At 53.7% G+C, this 19,690-nt stretch overlaps 5 protein-coding genes across 5 annotated transcripts; 2 read left to right on the plus strand and 3 right to left on the minus strand.

Annotated features, from left to right (window-relative positions):
• Nucleotides 1-1,141: 1,141 nt before the first annotated feature.
• Nucleotides 1,142-2,148, minus strand: H6S33_009098 (uncharacterized protein; the record flags this gene model as incomplete). Its single annotated transcript, XM_044840456.1, has 3 exons — nucleotides 1,142-1,305; nucleotides 1,423-1,506; nucleotides 1,584-2,148. 3 exons carry the CDS (start codon nucleotides 2,146-2,148, stop codon nucleotides 1,142-1,144), a joined length of 813 nt encoding a protein of 270 aa, XP_044697913.1.
• A 4,717-nt stretch (nucleotides 2,149-6,865) lies between these two features.
• Nucleotides 6,866-8,075, minus strand: H6S33_009099 (uncharacterized protein; the record flags this gene model as incomplete). Its single annotated transcript, XM_044840457.1, has 4 exons — nucleotides 6,866-7,146; nucleotides 7,196-7,386; nucleotides 7,450-7,927; nucleotides 8,000-8,075. 4 exons carry the CDS (start codon nucleotides 8,073-8,075, stop codon nucleotides 6,866-6,868), a joined length of 1,026 nt encoding a protein of 341 aa, XP_044697914.1.
• Nucleotides 8,076-8,889: 814 nt separating this feature from the next.
• On the plus strand, nucleotides 8,890-11,520 carry H6S33_009100 (uncharacterized protein; the record flags this gene model as incomplete). Its single annotated transcript, XM_044840458.1, has 1 exon — nucleotides 8,890-11,520. The coding sequence occupies one exon, from the start codon at nucleotides 8,890-8,892 to the stop codon at nucleotides 11,518-11,520; it is 2,631 nt and encodes an 876-aa protein (XP_044697915.1).
• A 976-nt stretch (nucleotides 11,521-12,496) lies between these two features.
• H6S33_009101 (uncharacterized protein) lies at nucleotides 12,497-14,068 on the plus strand (the record flags this gene model as incomplete). The annotated part of the gene is made up of 2 exons (XM_044840459.1): nucleotides 12,497-12,563; nucleotides 12,651-14,068. The coding sequence occupies 2 exons, from the start codon at nucleotides 12,497-12,499 to the stop codon at nucleotides 14,066-14,068; spliced, it is 1,485 nt and encodes a 494-aa protein (XP_044697916.1).
• A 286-nt stretch (nucleotides 14,069-14,354) lies between these two features.
• On the minus strand, nucleotides 14,355-18,482 carry H6S33_009102 (uncharacterized protein; the record flags this gene model as incomplete). The annotated part of the gene is made up of 2 exons (XM_044840460.1): nucleotides 14,355-17,135; nucleotides 17,196-18,482. 2 exons carry the CDS (start codon nucleotides 18,480-18,482, stop codon nucleotides 14,355-14,357), a joined length of 4,068 nt encoding a protein of 1,355 aa, XP_044697917.1.
• Nucleotides 18,483-19,690: the final 1,208 nt, after the last annotated feature.

The following is a 19,690-nucleotide window of genomic DNA, read 5'->3' on the forward strand; positions in this document are numbered from 1 at the left end:
ATCACTTAAGCTTCTCACCCCAAAAAACCAAATCAAACCAGACCAAACCATCGCATGCTGTTGCTGCTGCTTGCTGCAGTACGCAACCCCCCGGTAAGTTCCATAACAGGATTAATCCGTGAGATTGAAGCAGGGTCTTAACGCATGGCACGCGTCTTTCTGTTTGTTTATTGGTTTGTTTACCCTGGGTTTCGCATAGCGATATCTGTGCCCTACACACTATACACGGAAAAGTACCTACATAAAGTAGATAGAGTGTAGGTACTACATGCTACTAAAGTGCCTACAGCCAGGCACTATATAATTCTCCCCCCACCAATCAGTGCCATCACACAGCATAAGCAGCCAAGCTGGTGCTGCAGAAAGTGGAGAAGAGCATGTCCTCACTCCCGCCCCCGCTACCACTTGCTACATGCATAAAAACACATGCCTTACTCGCGCGCGCATCCCCCACAAAAAAGAGTCGCATCTGTTTTTTAAACCTTTGGAATTCGCTCTTCAGATGTCTAACCCAACTTAAAAAAACCCATCCTCTGCGCGCCGCGGGACGATAACGAAAAAAACGCAATGGACACAAAGAGGGGAACCCAGGGAGGGTATAGCAGCCATACGAGAACATGAGGGTATGTAGAAAAGGAACTACTTTCGCACATGATGCAAGGAAAAATAGAAACCGAACGAGTAGAGTGGGTGCGAGAGTAAAGAGAGAGCAAAAAAGAATTGATAAAGTAACCCCACTAGCTAGAACCGTACGTACCGCAATTAACCTTAGTTACCAAGACAAGAAAAGAAAAAAATAAACTCCTTGTACAAAGAAAAAAAAAAGAATAAAAACATTGCAAAAAAAAACATCTGCAAATTGAAAAAGAAAGAAAAGGAAGCGATATATATGCACAATTCCCCGCCCGTCCCTGCCTTTCCCAACCCCGACTACTGCAACTACTGCTCTCCCATAAAACAACAATGACGCCGGATAGATATCGATACCAGGCCCCAGACAAGATAGGACAAAAGAAAGCGAATGAGAGAAAGAGAGAGATGTGAAGAGCGAGCGTCCGGGTCCCCCAGTTGTCCGAGCAGATATGAAAATAAATGAGCCATGGATCATGCGCTTTTCGCATATCCTTTCTAGCTCCCGTCCCTACAATATGACACACCTACATGAGGGAGAGCTACTGCTATTGCCATTCTCCCTATTGTGTCCGAATCCCTTTGCGCTCCGTTGCGTCATTTCATCGTCACCAACCTCTGGAGGACGGACGGTCATATGTACGACGTTCGGGGTGTCTTGGTTGAGCCTGCAGTCTGTAGCTTCAGTCAGCACCCGAGCGGCCACCCGCGGGGGGGGGGGGGGGGGGGGGGGGAGGGGGGGGAAGAGATTGTTTAAACCGAAGCTCTATACGGGGAAGAATTAGGGTGTACCTTTGAGAGGATGTTTGTCTTCCAACATGCGGCCGAAATGTATAAGCCTTATGAACATGGCACTAGCTGGCCTTTGATCCCATTCTGCACACAATCAGCTTCCCGTAATAGGGGCGGATGAGAGAGAAAAAAGTATTAGGGGAAGTCGGTTAATCATTTACCTTCTTTCCAATCCTTCCATATACACTCCTTCAGTTGCCATACGCTCATCTCGAACGGATCCTTCAGAGCCTCTTTTCCAGTCTTGACCGAGTGCCGCGTTAGATACGCCTCGTCCATCACGAATTGATGGCGCACGCCCGAGATGAGCAGTAATGTGATTGACAGTGACGCCACTGTCGGCTCTATGGGCGATGATGCTGTCTTCATATCTTTCAATGGTGTGTAGACAACAGCAGCAGCGGCGGCGGTGTCTGTAGGAGCTATTGTAGCAGTGGTTACAGGTTGGTGGGAGGCAACGGAGGATGGTGGAGGTGGTTGAGTTGGTGCGACGGCCGGGTTAGCTGACAGTGCTTCTGCTGCTATAGTTGCGTCTGCTGTTGTTACAGGATTCCCTTCCACAGCCGTTGTCTCAGTTGGCGCATGGCTAGGCCGCGAAGCTTGTTGTGATTCGGGGGCTGTCGCTGTGGTGTCTTCGGCCGGTATCTCGGATGCTATTATTGGGGACGCCGCATCTTCTTGCAGGTTTTCGTGGGATGGACCCAGGGTGGGGGAGTTTGCAGACATTATTACTTTCTTATTTGTGTATTTATTGTTGGGGGATGGGAGGTGTGGTAGACGTTGTAATTCAGTAGGTTTGTCGTAGTTTAGTGTCGATAGATACTTGTGGTATGGTGGTATGTATGTGTATGTGTAATGTGCGTGGTATTTCTTTGGAGAACGGTGTCGGTGTAGGTGGTGGTGTGTGGTAGGTCAAGATAGTTTTAGGTGTAAGGTTAGCTGGTTTTGGTTGCGAGTGAGTGAGTGAGTGAGTGAGTATAATAGGTGTCAAGCTGGTAATATGTAGACAAGGTAGGTTGTTAGGCAGCGAGAGATGATAGTGGGCCGTTTTTCGTGTTTTCGGAACGGGTAGACCTCTTTCTATGATCCTTCCTGTTCTTCCTTCTTTCTCTCCGTTTTCTTCCTCTCCCTCTCACTCTCTTCTCCTATTAGTTGAAAAGGAAGGGAACCGGAAGAACGAGTGAGTGGGCAGGTATGTAAGGAGTAGTACACAACAACGACAGATGCGACGATGGCAGCTTTCTTTCTTGCTTCCCTTCCGTCCTTTCTTTCTTTCTTTAGATATCCCTATCCCTATGCGCACTCCGATGGACAACAAGAAAGAAAGAAGTTACAACAGGAAAAAGAAATTATAAACACGCGCGAATTCGCGAAATCTATTGGGCAGTTGACCTGGAACTGAAGAGAGTGGGCAGACCCAGAAATCACAAAAGTTTGCAGAGTAAAAGAGGAAAAAGGGAAGGGGGGGTAAAAAAGGGAAAAGGGAACAAAACAAAATGGCGCCGACGAAACAGAACGAAACGAAACGGAGAAGGGTCCCTCTTGGATATATGCGGAAGAATCAAAGTCACACAATAAATAAGCCGCCTCTCCCAGTTAGGTGTATGATGTTCCAAAGAGACGTGTTGAAGGGGGAAGGGGGTGCGAGAATCGAGTATGTAGGTGGCGGGCGGAGCTAGGTAGGCCGATGATATCTCGGTAACGAACGGGGGATAGAAGCGGGAGCGTTGGAGGTGAGGTAGGGCGGGGGACGAAGCTGGCTGGCTGACAGGTACTCTGGACCGTGTGTAAGGTGAGAATGAGTGAGAAGTGAGGCCTGGATGAAATGAAGTAATGCCCAGAGGGTTGGTTGTCTTGCTTGTCTTCAAGGGCCGGCGGACCTTTCCTTCTGCCTCTTTTTTTTTTCTGTGGAGGCTGGCAACAAAAAAGAAAGAGGGAACAATGGACGCTCTAGTACCTGCTCTAGGTACTGACTCTACCCTAGGTAAAAATGCATGGGAAAGTCGTGTGATTGCCGCAGATGCTGGGGGGTGGAGAGAGAAAGTGGAGGATCATGTCAGGGAGGCGATACCTATTTCCCTAACTATCGGCAGGGAGGCGCCTGTCTGTTTGTTCAATTGTCTCTCTATATCTGTCAGCCTGTCTGTATTCAAACGCGGTGACGGCGATATATTAACACTGCAATTCTCTCTTAGAGGCGTCAACAACAACACTGCCAGTGCAAATCATAAAAACAGGGTGTTTGTCGATCCTGCGAGAGTAGATGACCAATGCTTCCTGTGCAGTAGTAGAGTACCTAGCTCGAGTACATGATGCCTCTTCTAGTCCGACTCCGTGCTGTTTCTCCGAGACCTGGCCACGGAAACCCCCTCTTTGGACGTATGTAGGAGGGGAAGAAGGGGGGGGTGAGAGGGGGGGGGGGGCAATTACAAACAAAAAACAAATCTCCCCGCCTACCCCCGAGAAATGGCCTAGACCAACGAAAAATAAGCATAAACCTCGAGTTCTGGATTGACACCCGTCAATCTCATGTCTCTGCAACTCAACTGCATGTCCTCCTCCCCCCGATAAATTGCTTTGATGTGATAGAGATCCGGATCCACAAGATCAATCGTGGCAGTGCACCCGGACCGTAGTACTACACTGATCTTCCTCCTCCCCTGGGCCACAAGCGAAGCTTTTTTTTATTCATTTATCCCCCTCTCCCCTTAATTCACCTTCCCCTTTGCTTTTCAGCCGCAAAGTATCTTCCTTTTTTTTTTTTTTTTTGCCTGTGATAGAGTGCCCCCGAAGGAGCGCACGGGTTTCAATGAGGTCCAATTCAATTCCGATTCCCGAGAGGACCCTAGCTATTTCTCTCTCTCTCAGCTTCCAAGCAATGCTGAGACACTGCTTATGGAGGGGGAAATTGAGTTTAACCAGCAGGCCGGGATTTTATTATATATATATTAAGTATCTACGTAGTACTTGTATTTTTGGGGTGGTGTAGGTAACTTTTAGCCAAGATGATTATTTGCGGTTGCATGCTGTCCATGCATGGAATATCACTCGGTTATCCTGCATGTACGGAGGGAGATCTCATGATTACCGTGCCGGTCGGTACACACTGACACCTCACAAAATATTCCGAACCTATCCTCTGGTCGGGAATGGAAGCCACGTTCGCGGTAGGCCCCGACCGAATTATTAGCCGCTTGGCTGTTGTCATTAGCGCTTGTGGCCCCAAATAAAGATTCAATCAAGTAAGGGGGGTTCTGATGAATATGGCGCTAGTGCTCATCAAACCCCATTCGAGGCCTTTGTAATTTTATAAATTTAGCGTAGCCTGTTGACGTCTTGATGGTCTTTATTAGAATTCCTTGGAGAGGTTGATTGGCGACTGCACAATATAGCCGTTGATTCTGGAGACCAATGACCGAAGCACCGTTTATACGGATGGAGCCGAAATATTGCCCACTCAGGATTTAAAAGTGCGCAGCGAAACCCGAGTCTCAGTACCAAAACCACGAGACTGAGGTGCTTCGTCTTAGGCCAGGTGTCCGGATACCGTCTCTCAAACAATCGATCTCAATGTACCACTCGCGCACATCCTTCCCACCAATGTTTTAACAACTGCGTCTCAGCCTTGGAGTCCATAGACGACGACTATGATTCTTCTCGAAGTCAAACCGCTTGGCAACCGCCGAACTCAGATTCCCGAGCTCGAGCTGTTTCTCCCTGGCCATTGAAGCACATCCCATAACATAACGTTACCTGCATGAATGTGGTGTTAGCCCTACAGACGCCCGATGGTTGCCTGCAACTGCTGGAGGGGATGACACTTACGCTTTTTCTTCCTGGGAGCTCAACCTCTGGGTTGCATACAATTAATGAGGTAATCTCCACCAAAATTCCTGGGAGCTCAGTGAAGGTACTCCGTTTCCCTTGCTCAGCGAGATCCCTACTGACCGAGACTTGGGGTCGGTCCTCTACCACGTAAACACTGGCCGCCGAGTCTGCAGCCAACGAATACTTGTATGGAAGTCTCGCTCAGTAGGGATCTCGCCGAGCAAGGGAAACGGAGTAATTGGTAGCCAACAATTCATCCACACACATATAGACGGAGCCAAACAATTGCCCCACATCAACAGTCCATCTCATAGGATAGGTGTCTGAGAATCCCACACTACCAGAGAACCTATGGAAACCATCAGACTCCAATCCAAACCCCAACACCGAATCCGGGGAACAGATGACTTACTTCCATCCATCCATCCAACTATCATCATTACAAATGCTCCGCAAAGATGGGCTGATGACTTCCACCCACCAATCATCATTGCAAATGACGCTCCCAAACAGCCATGCTTGCTTATACCAACAGGAGATTCGCTGCTACAGGTGCTGCCAAGATGTGCTATTAGTGGATGTGGGTTGTCTTGAATCTTACCAGTGTACCTTTTTTTGGTCTGGGCTTTGATGTTTTGATGGATGGACGGATGAAATGGATGGTAGACGATAGATGGCAGGTGGATGGGTGAAGAAGTGAAGAAGTGCAGATGGGTAAGAGACGGTTGGGGAAGAAGATTAAGAAGAGGTGGACTGTCCCGTCCCGTCCCGTCACCCACCACCCGCCAGAAAGCGGGAAGGAAAAAAAAAATTGCTGCCAAAACAACACCTTCCAGAGTCTCGTCCCGTCCACGCACTTTAAAAGACTGTGTCCTTTCTTTCGTTCTTTCTCTCTTTCTTTCTTTCTTTAGGGGAGTACGTGTTTTTTTTTTTTATTCGTTTATTTGATTGATTAATTCTTTTATGCAATGCTTTTTTGACTTGCCCGCTAGATACGGGGTATGTATGCTGCCTTGAGTAAACAGATCCAATATATCTCTTCTACTATCTATCTTCCTCTACTACAGTACGAGGAGGTATAGCTGCGGCTCGCTATATATGCATACCACAGACATTATTTTGACCGTTTCGAAGATCTCCTAGCCGTCGAGAAGCGCTATGACGCACTTCTTACCCCAACTCATCCCCCCCCCCCCCTCTACCCCAAACCGAACGCAAAACCGCCAGAGCAGGTAACATTTCGCGTGGCTCATCAAGTATCACTCATAATCATGGCTCATCACATATCACTCACTCACTCACTCGTGGCTCATGATGTATCACTCATCACACCCACTCACTCACAAGCCATCACTCGCACCCAACACAACCGTAAACAGACATAAAACCGCCAATTAAAGAGTGTATATATTCCCATCCCACGCAACCCACAACCCACAATACAAAAAAAGAAAGTATAAAAACTCCATAAAAACCCACCCCAAGACCCAACCCACCCAAGAACCCTACAAGCCCAAGAGCAAGAGCAAGAGCAAGCGCAGCACAAAAACCAGAGCGTACAAAAAGCAGCAGAGAGAGCAAAAAAAGGCGAAGCGCAGTGGTTAGCTAGGCCGCATTACACAACCCCATCCTCCACCACCCCAGCCCCCGCCTCTACCGCTCCTGCGGCCCTCTTCTCCCTCGACCCCTCAAACACGCCCTGCCACAGCTCGCTCTCCTCGCCCACAAAGTACGTCAACGTCACATCCGCAAAGCCCGCGTCCTCGCCGCCGCCCATCCACTCCAACTGGCTAATCACATTGGCCAGCAGCAGCGCGCGCCCCGCCGCCTGCCCCATCCCGCCGTCGTGCGTCACCGACACGGCGTGGATGTGGAAGTGGTAGTAGGAGGGTTGGTCTGTACCCTGTTAGTAGCTATGATAGAGAGGGGGAAGAGCGGAGCTTACAGTGGATGTACAGCTTGAGCTGGTCGGGCTCGACGCTGGGGTACTTTGCGCAGACGCCCTTGATGATGTTGGCCTGCAGGCGCTTGAGCCAGGGCACGTCGCGCTTCTTCAGGTCGCGCAGCGACGTGATATCGCGGCGCTGGACCAGCGCCATGGTATACAGGCTTGCCATCGTCTTTCGGTCCCACTTCCTACACCACATCCAAATCAGCACCCCCCCCCAAAAAAAAACCCACAAGACAGAGAACACTTACAAATCCGGCAACAGCACAAACCCCTCCAGCGGATCCTCATCCTTCACAATAACACTCTCCGCCTCCGCGCGGCCCTCCAGTATATTATACACCCACCCCAACCGCCCCCCCTCCCTCTTGGCCTGCACATACGGCCACACACACTCCCTATACACCTCGGCCGTCTCCTCGACCATGCGCACATTCTGCTTGCTATACTTGCGCACATGCGCCTCCGTCGCCGGCCAGATGAGCGTGATCTTGACGTCCGCGCCGCCCTGGGCGAGCGCGTCGGCGCTGCGCACGGCGGAGGCCGTGGACGCCAGGAACCAGTGGTAGATGTCGTTCTTCTCGACGAGCGCGATGGCGGGGAGGAGGGCGGGCGCGGGGAAGTGCGAGAGGTTGAAGGCGCTGATGTCGAATGCGGTCTTCTCGGCGATGAGGATGGCGGGCGCGGCGGCGATGGTGCCGAGCAGGTTGACGGACTTGGTGCGTGTGTCTGGCGGGGGGGAGGGGGTTAGTGATGGTGGGGAGGGGAGGTGCGCGGGGCGCAGGTAGGGGTGCGGCGTACCTTGGTTGATGAGGAAGGAGAACTTGAATTGGCGGAGGAGGTCTTCGGGGGTGGGGGTGGGGGTGGGGGAGGACATTGCGGGGGTAATGATGGGGTAATGGGGGGAATTGGGGCAATGGGGGTAATGATAGTGGTGATAGCGAGGGACTGGGACTGGGACTGGGAATGGGAATACCAGTTTCTTCAAGTGAAGGTTCAGGTTAAATAGCCACGAGAGCTCCGATCAGAGAGCGCGAGTGCAGAATTAAAGCCACGGATACAGCGAGTGCAAAGAGCTCACAACCACAGCACAGACAGCACACAGCAGCAGCGAGAGACTGAGTGAGAGATGCAGATAGATGCAAGCAAACAGGAACAAGCGGGAGACTCGCGGGGTTCTTATTAGAGATGTTCCACCACCGCCTTCCATGCTAGCCCGGTTGAAAATTTCTGATCTTCCGGGCTACATGATGTAGGCAAGGATCCACTCAGGGTCCCTAGATTGGGGGGGGGGGGGGGATGGAAAAGATTTTATCTGCAGGAGGGCCTATCAGTATGGAGGTGTCTAGACCCCGGCAGCCGTGGGTCGATAGCAGCTGAAGTCAAGGGTCCCAGTCGGAGATAGCTGTCGTAGTAGATGAGAAGAGCAGTTGACTGCCAATCCATGAAGCATGTAGATACCAAGCATGTAGATAATACCCAAGAGCAGAGCAGAGCAGAACAGAAGCTCTCGCGCCCCGCAGTCTCTTGGCAGCCCCGCACTACTGCAGCCAAGCCCCGGCGCCTCGCATCCCTGCCGCCGGGTGCCGACAACCTCGAAAACTCAACTTCGTCTTGTCTTTTCGGGGCCGATATCGCGGACCCGCACAGTATACAAACATCACCACAACCAACAATTCACCACCGCAGACATGCTCGCAGCACGGCGCATCACACGCTGCAACACCTGCTCCGTCACCCTGCTCAACACGCTCTTCTCGGCCTGCGGTGCGGGCGTGCGCCTGCCCGTCCCGCCGCGGGCCCTCACCTCCGCGAATGCTGCCACTGCGAGACTCGGACACGCGGGGCTGCTAGGGACAGCACGGGGGTTCCATTACGCCGCCGCTGTCAGGGCTGCACCACCGCCGCCGGTGGACGAGATCATCGAGGAGGCGTTCGAGTCGGTGACTGAGACCGTCACGGAGCTGTTTGAGGCCGAGGCCGAGACCGGGCCCGAGGGCGGGAAAGGTGCCGGGAAAGGGGCGGGAGAGGTGATTGGCGCCGTGACAGAGTCCGTGGTCCACAATGTAACGATCGAGCGCCGGACCGTCCGCAAGGAGCAGAAACAGGAGGACGAGACTGGCACCGCAGCTGAGGAGACGGCAGTGCGAGAGGAGGAAGGCGCGGTGGTGGTGGAAGGAGACGATGCGGCCCCGGGTGCTGCGGCATCAAGCCCGCAGGCCCAAGGCCAAGCCGTCCCCTGGTTCCTGCGCGTCGAGACCCCGCGCCCCGCCAGCCACCCGCTCGCCGAGCGCCAGGCCCTCCCCGCCCTCCCGCCCACGCCGCCGACAGCCCTGGAACCGCTGCTCGCGCACATCAGCGCAGAGCTCGGCATCGGCGACCTCGCCATCATGGACCTGCGCACCATGGACCCGCCGCCGGCCATCGGGCCCGACACCATCATGGTGCTCGGCAACGCGCGCTCCGAGCGGCACCTGCACACCTCCGCCGACAAGCTGTGCCGGTGGCTGCGGTCCGAGTGGAGGATGCGCCCCGACGCCGACGGGCTTCTCGGCCGCGGCGAGCTCAAGATCAAGAACCGCCGCCTCAAGAAGAAGGGCAAGCTGGTCAACGCGCAGACGGGGCAGGAGGAGGGCGTGGGCTGGATCTGCGTCAATGCGGGCGCCCAGGGGCTGGTGGTGCAGCTGTTTACGCAGCACCGGCGCGGCGAGATTGACCTTGAGGGGCTGTGGGGGAAGTATTTGGGTGTGAATGCAATCACGAGAAGCCCCCGGGCGACGGATGCGGACGAGGCGTATAACGAGCGGAAGAAGAGGGAGTTGGAGCGAGAGGAGGAGGAGGAGGAGGAGGAGGAGGATGCGGAGATCAGATACAACCCCCGCGTCCCGCTGATCCGCCTGGGCGCCGGGCTCTCCACTGGCTCCGACTTCACCCCCGCCCGCGCCCGCGCCCGCACCCGCCCCCCGCACAGCCGGGCCCTCCACACCTCCGCGCCCCGCCGCACGCTCACGCTCACGCCCACGCCCACGCCCACGCCCACGCCCACGCTCACGCCCACAGACCCGGCCAACCCGCGGTCCACCTACCTCATCGACAACATCGCCTTCAAGGGCATCGAGGTCCCGCGCTCCGTCGCGCAAGGCAAGCCCTGGCACCTGACCAAGCAGCTGCCGCCGACCTACACGCCCGCCGCGCACCCCGCCGTGGCCACGCTCATCGCGCGCGCGCAGATCAACCAGCTGCGCGCGCAGTTCCCCGGCCGCAAAGCCGCCGGCTCGCGCACGGGGCCCTGCACGCTCCTCGGCACCGGCCCCGCCGACACCTCCTCCACCGAGTTCCTGCGCAGCTTCCACGCCAACCTCCCGCCGCCGCCGCCGCCGCACGCCTCCTCCTCCCCCGCCGCAACCCAGCTGCGCCTGGAGCTGCTCATCGAGGCGCACCGCATCGCGCCCGCGGCCTACCCCGCGCAGTGCATCACCGACTTCCTGGCGAACCTCGCACAGCACATGACCCCGCCGCACGAGCTATACTACCTCGCCGTGCGCGCGCTCTCCACCTCGCCCACGCTGCGCGCCCACGACATCGGCGCCGACGCAGACCTCACCGCCCTCGACGCGCTGACCGCGCAGCTCCGCGCGCACCATCCCACCGCCGACACCACAGCCCCCGAGTACGCGCTGTGCCGGCTGCGCGCGCTCGCGCCGCCCGCGATGCCGCTCGTGCATGACCTGGCGCTCACGGTGTGCGACCCGGCCATCGAGACGCCCACGCACGCGGTGCGGAAGCGCGCGGGCAAGCTGCGCATGGGCCGGTACCGGCTTGATGCGCGGGTGCATGCTCTTGATGCGGCGGTGCGCGCGGGCAGGCATGGGTATACGGTGAGGGAGTGGCACGAGACGCTGCTGACCACGTATGCGATGTGTGGGGCGTGGCGGGCGTTCTGGAATGCGTGGGGCCGGATGGCGCTGCTGGGGGTGAGGAGGGATGAGGGGTTGTATCGGCTGGTTGTGGGGCTGGTGGTGATGGCGGGGGTGCAGAAGGAGGGGGTTGTGGCGGGGAGGGGGCTGGTGAGGGGGATGGGGAGGGAGGTGCCGCCGGTGGGGGTGGGGGTGGGGATGGCGAGGGGGTTGATAACGTTGGTGGATTTGGTGGAGGGGGTTGAAGCGGAGGGGGTGGAGGGGGTGGAGGGGAAGGGGGAGAAGGATGCAAGGGAGGGGAAGAGGGAGGGGAGGAAAGGGGAGAAAGGCGAATGGAAGGTGTTGAGGGAGAAGTGTGAGAGGGTTATCAGGAGGGGGGCGCAGGCACAAGCAGCTACTTCGTAGGCAGGTAGATAGACGTTGTATATAGATTTTAAATGTAGATATTTTCTTCTCGGCCCTTCCCTGACTTGCTTGCTTTCCCGCTTATTTGGTTTCCCGCTTTCTTACTTGCCTGACAACCGCGATCATTGACACCAACGCGCCCATGCCCATGCCCATCCACCGAGTGATACCCTGTGAAGCTGCCCACAGCATAATCATGCCTCATGATGTATCACTCGGTCTTGGCATTTGTCCTTCCTTGCTGGTCGAAGCTTACCACTACCACTACACTCGGAGCGTTACCTGGGTATTAAAGATTACGAGTGCTCAGATGAGCACATATGGGCCTCGGGTACACTTGGCGAAGCAATCAAATCCAGTCCTCGGCTATATGTATACGGTAGACAGCACTCTATGGGGGCGTTGAAGTAGGATTACTTCCGAGCACTTGTGTAGTACTCTCGCCTGCCCTAAAGGTACATGTAGGCAGCCATGCTTATGTTATACATGTATCGATCTAGAACTCTGTATATTGTATGGACATCCTGGGGGACGTGATCTCATAGGGAGAAGCTATAGCTAGGAGATTTTTCAAAAAAAAAAAAAAAAAAAAAAGATCTATTGTATTTTCAAATTTTTATTTCTGTTTCTCTCTCTCTTTTTTGCTTTCTCTTTTTGCTTCAGTCTAGCTACAATAAAAAATGTTGCAACTACCTACCCGCACCCTCTTAGACTTTCCTTCTTTCACGGCCTGTCCTCTTTTCCAGCTGCATACATACATACATGTTGTACGCAACGTAGAATGAAAAAAAGCCATGAAAGAGCTAAAAGGGATAAAAGGTCAAAGGAAGAAAAAAGGGAAGTTCGGCATCCTTATTCGTTTCAGTCATAATTCCATAGTTCATTAATCCGTTAATCCGTAATCCGTCACCCGTAATCGCTTTTTGGTATTTAAAGGTCTCACAGAACGATTGCCATGCTACCGAGTGCGATAGCGATGGCAAATACGCCGGTACGAGTGCGGGAGGCCGCACCCTCGAACTGCTCGGGCTCCTCAGGAGATGGTGGGACTTGTCCTCCTTGAGCAGCGACTACTGGAGCGGGCCCTGAGGCAGATACAGAGCCTGAGCCAGGTGCGGAACCATAGCCAGGTGCGGAACCAGAAGCAGGCGCGGAACCAGAGGCGGGTGCGGAACCAGAACCAGAACCAGGTGCGGAACCAGAGGCGGGTGCAGAACCAGAACCAGAACCAGAGCCTGGTGCGGAACCAGAGCCAGGTGCGGAACCAGAGGCGGGTGCGGAACCAGAACCAGAACCAGGTGCGGAACCAGAGGCGGGTGCAGAACCAGTACCAGAACCAGAGCCTGGTGCGGAACCAGATGCGGGGGCGGAACCAGAGACGGGTGCGGAACCAGAGGCAGGTGCAGAACCAGTACCAGAACCAGAGCCTGGTGCGGAACCAGATGCGGGGGCGGAACCAGAGACGGGTGCGGAACCAGAGGCAGGTGCAGAACCAGTACCAGAACCAGAGCCTGGTGCGGAACCAGATGCGGGGGCGGAACCAGAGACGGGTGCGGAACCAGAAGCAGGCGCGGAACCAGAGGCGGAACCAGAGCCAGGTGCGGAACCAGAGCCTGGTGCGGAACCAGAGCCTGGTGCGGAACCAGAGCCTGGTGCGGAACCAGAGCCTGGTGCGGAACCAGAGCCTGGTGCGGAACCAGAGGGGGAACCAGAGCCTGGTGCGGAACCAGAGCCTGGTGCGGAACCAGAGCCTGGTGCGGAACCAGAGCCTGGTGCGGAACCAGAGCCTGGTGCGGAACCAGAGCCTGGTGCGGGACCAGAGGCGGGTGCGGAACCAGAAGCAGGCGCGGGACCAGAGGCGGGTGCGGAACCAGAACCAGAACCAGAACCAGAACCAGAACCAGAACCAGAACCAGAACCAGAACCAGAACCAGAACCAGAACCAGAACCAGAACCAGGTGCGGAACCAGAGCCAGGCGCGGAACCAGAGGCGGGTGCGGAGCCAGAGGCGGGTGCAGATCCTACGCCGGGTGCGGATCCAGGTTGTGGGACAGACCCAGAACCAGGTGCGGCTCCTGAAGTTGAGGGAACTTCAAGTACAGGTATAGCTGTAGCGTTTCTTGATGATGGGACAGATCCTGGGCTTGCGCCTGGTCCAGAGGCAGGTACAGGTCCTGAGCCTAGAGGTCCTGAGCCAGGAGTAACTGGTCCGGCGGGTGCGGATCCCGAAGATCCTGATGACGGAGAAGATCCTGATCCTTGTGTAGATCCGGATTCTGAAGCAGGGCTAGATACTGGAGCGGAACCTGACACTGGGACAGAGCCAGATGCTGGGGCAGAGCCAGACGCGGGAACGGAGCCGGAAACCGGGGCAGAGCCGGATGCTGGAGCGGAGCCAGAAGCTGGAGCGGAGCCAGAAGCTGGGGCAGAGCCAGAAGAAGGAGCTGAACCAGCTCCTACCGGTGGTGCAGGCTCTGCGCCTGGAGCTGGTGAAGAAACTGGCGAACTAGAAGATCTAGCGGATCCCAAAGATGGACTAGAAGCCTGAGAACCTGGAGATGATTGAGAAGTTCCTTGTGAAGGTGCCTCAGGGGCAGCTTCGAAGGAAGACGGTAGCTCCACATCAAACTCATATTCATTCTCAGTGTTGAAGCAGTCGGTACAGTATGGTCCTTCAACTTGAGGCTTGGCGACAGGCGCAGGGCCTGAGAGCTCGAACGGTGGTTGTGGTGCTTGGGCGACAGGGCCAGGTTGTTCTGGAGAAGGTGCCAGCGCAGGCGAAGGGGTTAAAACTACCAAGTTAGAAATTTATCATTGACCTATGGGAGGAGGATTCATGTACCATTGTTTTCAGTAGAATTACCGGCACCTCCGGGGACCCGAATAACTTCACCAGGAAGCTGGAAGGCTGGGCCGGGTACTTGTACAGAAGGACCTGGGACTTGGACAGTAGGACCAGGGATTTGGATAGCAGGACCGGGGACCTGAACAACTTCACCAGGAAGCTGAACGGTAGGGCCTGGGACTTGGACAGCAGGACCAGGTACCTGAACAACTTCACCAGGAAGCTGAACAGTGGGGCCGGGGACCTGAACAACTTCGCCAGGAAGCCGGACGGTTGGGCCTGGGACGGGATATCCGACCTCGGTGACTTGACCAGGAAGCTGAACGGTCGGGCCGGGGACCTGAACAACTTCGCCAGGGAGCTGAACGGTGGGGCCGGGGACTTGGACAGCAGGACCGGGTACCTGAACAACTTCGCCAGGGAGCTGAACGGTGGGGCCGGGGACTTGGACAGCAGGACCAGGTACCTGAACAACTTCACCAGGAAGCTGAACAGTGGGGCCAGGGACCTGAACAACTTCGCCAGGAAGCCGGACGGTCGGGCCTGGGACGGGATATCCGACCTCGGTGACTTGACCAGGAAGCTGAACGGTCGGGCCGGGGACCTGAACAACTTCGCCAGGGAGCTGAACGGTGGGGCCGGGGACTTGGACAGCAGGACCGGGTACCTGAACCACTTCACCAGGAAGCTGAACGGTGGGGCCGGGGACTTGGACAGCAGGACCAGGTACCTGAACAACTTCACCAGGAAGCTGAACAGTGGGGCCGGGGACCTGAACAACTTCGCCAGGAAGCCGGACGGTCGGGCCTGGGACGGGATATCCGACCTCGGTGACTTGACCAGGAAGCTGAACGGTCGGGCCGGGGACCTGAACAACTTCGCCAGGGAGCTGAACGGTCGGGCCTGGGACGGGATATCCGACCTCGGTGACTTGACCAGGAAGCTGAACGGTCGGGCCGGGGACCTGAACAACTTCGCCAGGGAGCTGAACGGTGGGGCCGGGGACTTGAACAGCAGGACCAGGTACCTGAACCACTTCACCAGGAAGCTGAACGGTGGGACCAGCGATAGGATATCCAACTGATACCTCCTGAACTTCTGTAATAACCTGAATTGCTCCAGGGATTGTAACTGCCTGACCTGGCTGGGTGACGACTACCGGGGGCTGTACGAAAGTTTCCGCAGGCGCTGTGACAGTTACAATAGGGCATGATTCACAAACAGCGGTTGTGTAAACCTCTCCAGGAACAACCACTGTCTCTGCTGGTAATGTGACAAACAAGGGAGCTTCAGTGATGACGATTGGTGGTGAGGTGACGAAGGTCTGGACGACATTATTCTCGGTGACGACAACAGTGGCTGGGGGTGCGGTAGGAAACTCGATATCCTGAGTAATAAAAACTGTCTGGAGAACTGGTGTTTCGACTCCAGGGAGATATGTAGTAATGACCTCCTGGACAACTTCAGCTGGAACCCGGATCTCTTCATAGATAGTAGTGGGGACTGGAGTGGCGAAGCCTGGTTGAGAAACAAATTCGGTGACGATGTTTTCTTTGGTGATATAAACTAATTCCTCTACTGATACGGTAACTGGTACTTGCTCCGAGACGTAGACCTGCTCCTTAACTGTGACAGGAACAGGAACCTGGACCTCATCAACAACCTGAACAGTCTGGACGACAGGGGTAGCCACGCCAGGAAGGTATGTAGTGATGACCTGCGCTGGAACGACGACCTCCTCAGTAACAGTGGTGAGGACTGGAGTCGGGATACCAGCGACTGAGACGACCTCGGTGACGATGACGTTCTGAGTAACATATATAACATCCTCCTCCTTGACAGTAACTGGCACGCGAACCTGCTCGGAGATATAGACCTCTTCCTTCTCTAGAACAGTTACAGCCTCGGTAACTTGGACGGTTTGAACGACTGGAGTGGGAACACCAGGCAGGAAAGTGGTGATGACTTGAGCAGGGAGAATTACTTCCTCAGTAACAGTGGTAGGGACGGGAGTGGCGATTCCAGGGACGGTGACAAACTTGGTGACCTCTACTTCCTGGCTGATATAAATAAGTTCCTCTTCCTTGATCGTGACCGGCACTCTGACTTGTTCAGAAACATAGATTTGCTCCTGTTGAGTGATAGTGACGGGCACCCTAACCTGCTCGGAAACGTAGATTTGCTCCTGTTGAACGACGGTGACGGGAACCCGAATCTGCTCCGAGACATAGATTTGTTCTTGCTGGGTGACAGTATAAGGGACCCTGATTTGCTCTGAAACGTAAATTTCTTCGAGGATTGTCCTGGGGGCCTGTGTAACAAGCACCTCATTTGTAACGACAACGCTTTCCTGTTGAATGATGGTCTTGGCAGGAATCGTGACTAGAATTTCGTTTTCGATAATTACACTTTCTTTTTCAATAATTGTTTTAGCCGGAAGAGTCTTTGTCACTTGAACGGTGACCGGAACGGGCACCTCGACAATCTGGAAAATTGTTTCTCCTGGGAGGACGATCTGCTCAATGACAGTCTCGCCAGGGAGCTGCTCATAGACCGTCTTTCCTGGGAGTTGGATCTTCTCGATAACAGTCTCTCCTGGAAGCTGGATCTGCTCAATGATAGTCTGGCCAGGAAGCTGGATCTGCTCAATGATAGTCTGGCCAGGAAGCTGAATCTGCTCAACGACGGTCTCGTATGAAACGACCTGAGTATACGGAATATATTCAGTCTGAGGAGGGCAGGTCACACAAGGTGTTATAACCTCTGGGACCTATCTAAGAGTTGTAAGTTGTTAGAATGAATTCAAAGCAGGAAAATTGAGGAACCTAACCTGGATTGTCTCCGTAATGGGAATAACCTTCGTTACAGGAACCTCTACTGGAACCTCAACCTGCACAGGAACGCTCTCACCAATAGCATTAATGTAAAAGAAGTTCTTCTCCTCATTAAAATGGAAGTTATTTTCGGCGTAATTCTGCTCAGAGAACTCCTGGAAGCTTGCGGCCGAGTTTTCATTTCCGAGAGCATTGGGATTGTTATTAGCGTTCTCGTTGTTTGCGGCAACCTGGTTCTGATTCTCGTTGGCGTTGTTGATGTCGTTGGCGTTTGTGATGATGATATCTGGGAATACGATATCAGTCATACCAATAGGCATAACACCACCTGGTAGAAAGGTCTGTCCTTGCTGAAGAGGACCAACCTCTCCGCCGGGGAACTGGGTCTGTATCTGAGTCTGGGGAGACTCCGTGGACCCTTCGGCAGCGTTCACATCGATGTTGATGTTCTTCTCCACAGACTTTGCTACTGCAAAATCTTGGTTGAGATTTGAATTGTCAAGAGCGGCCGTAGATTGGCCGGGAATAGCAAAGTTATTTCCTTTTGCCTTGTTGACTGCCGAGGCCTCCTTCACATTGTTGCCCACGTTGGAGTTTTTATCGTAAACATTTCCTCCCTTGGATTTTTCTGCCTTCTTCGGCGGAATTTGAGGTAGAGGAGGACTCATCATCATGGGAATAGGTGGAGGGCCCATAAGATATGGTTGTTCCTCATAAAAGTCAGGTGGTGGAGGTAATCCATAAAATTCTGGAGGAGGGGGACCGTAAGGAGGGAAAGGAGGAGGAGTTCCTTGAAACTCTTCGGGGTGAGGGAAAAAAAGAGGAGGAGGAGCGTTAAACTCTTCGTACTCAGGGTGAGCAAAGTGTGGATGCGGAGGGGGAGGAGGGTACACCCCATATTCGGGAGAGAAACCCCCAATATCTACTACCTCAATATCGACCTCCTCGATATTTCCCCTCTCGAAATCATCCTTTTCGATAATCTCGATGTTCTCGATCTCGACCCTATCAGAATAGGGCTTTGGAAGTTTGTCTTGAGGTACAAGAAGCGGCTTTGGGGAGATGTAAATGTCCTTCCTTGGTTCACTGTAATCATCGAACTCATCTTGTTCAATGATTACCAAGGGAGAAGAACCAAGATCGAGAGGAAGACTATTGTCTGAGTTATCAGTTGGCGCTTTTCGGTGACTAGATATAGGTCCTGATCCCGGTGGGTACGGGGATCTGTCTGCTAAAGCACCTGCAGTGAGGGCTAAGCATGAGAAAATTCGACACAATCGCATGCTAGTTTCTTTCCATAAAATTTGACAAACGAAGGTATCGTCGTATGGAGAGCAGCTCCTTTTATCTTTAAGTTTCACGCCACACGTGAGTAATTGAATGTGTAATTATGATGGTGCAATTGACTTTATATCCATATCGTGCACGATATCGCAAATCATGAGGGGATGAAGGGAATTGCAAGTCCATTTCTTGCGTTTCTGCCTCCGCTTTTCTCGATCCCGCACAGATCCAGAGCATCCCCCAGTTTGATTTATTTTAGCTTCCCTCTAAAGCTTTCTTTAATTAAGGACGGGGGAGGCGGGCAGTGGCGACGATACGTTTAGATAGCGTGATTTTATTTCCGGGAAATTTGCGATTTAGAGAGCCCTAATACGTGACTGTATGTGTGTGTCTACACTACCCCGGATATATCCTTTCTTTCAGTTTATTTTGAACTCGATTCGTGTGATATTTGCTGCTTGGTTCACAATCCTAAACTATCCTGCCTCCTAGGACGACACAAGGAGTGATGACGCTTTAGGAGCGGCCAAGGAGTCTGTGTATCTAAGTAGGTCTTAAATGACTGATTGGAAATAGTTAGCAACTTCAAGAATCTTGGCTATAAGAGGGGAAGCAAGTTATCTTTTACGCTACAGCCGGGTTATCCGTTTATTTTATAAAGGGCAAGTTCGTACCCGGAGGCCTAGGGCTTAAAACACGGTCGAAAGATAGCCGTATACTGTTCCCTTTGTGATGGTAGTATGTATTCTCAGCTTCAAAGGCCTCAAAGTTCGGGAAGTTCCGGAGCCGTTAAAGGTTCAAGTTGTTACTATAGACCCACGGTAATTAGTAATTATAAGAAGAAAAACGTCCATTTTCACTTCTAAATACACCTTGTTATAAGCTGTGTTGTTTTTGGCTCTACTAACTTTCGAGGTCTGTCTTGGAAAGCTATGTAGCTTAGGCCACTATGATATGGCGCAGACAGATATGGGGTTATTATTCCGGACCCGAGAGGTTGAACAGCTCTCTACGGCTTTCTCTATATATCATGAGAACTATTTGTGAAAAAATCACCATGTCCTCTAGACTTTTATATCAAACTTCAATACGGTTATGGCGATGATTGAACGAGATTGATGGTCCAAGGATAGCCCAAGCCCTATGCAATTCTTCCCGATCTAAAGATGCCTATTTCTCATTTGTAGCGCTATGCGGTGGGGTTTCA

This window comes from Morchella sextelata (genome assembly GCF_020137385.1).
Source record: "Morchella sextelata strain SCLS chromosome Unknown scls_3, whole genome shotgun sequence".
NCBI lineage: Eukaryota > Fungi > Ascomycota > Pezizomycetes > Pezizales > Morchellaceae > Morchella > Morchella sextelata.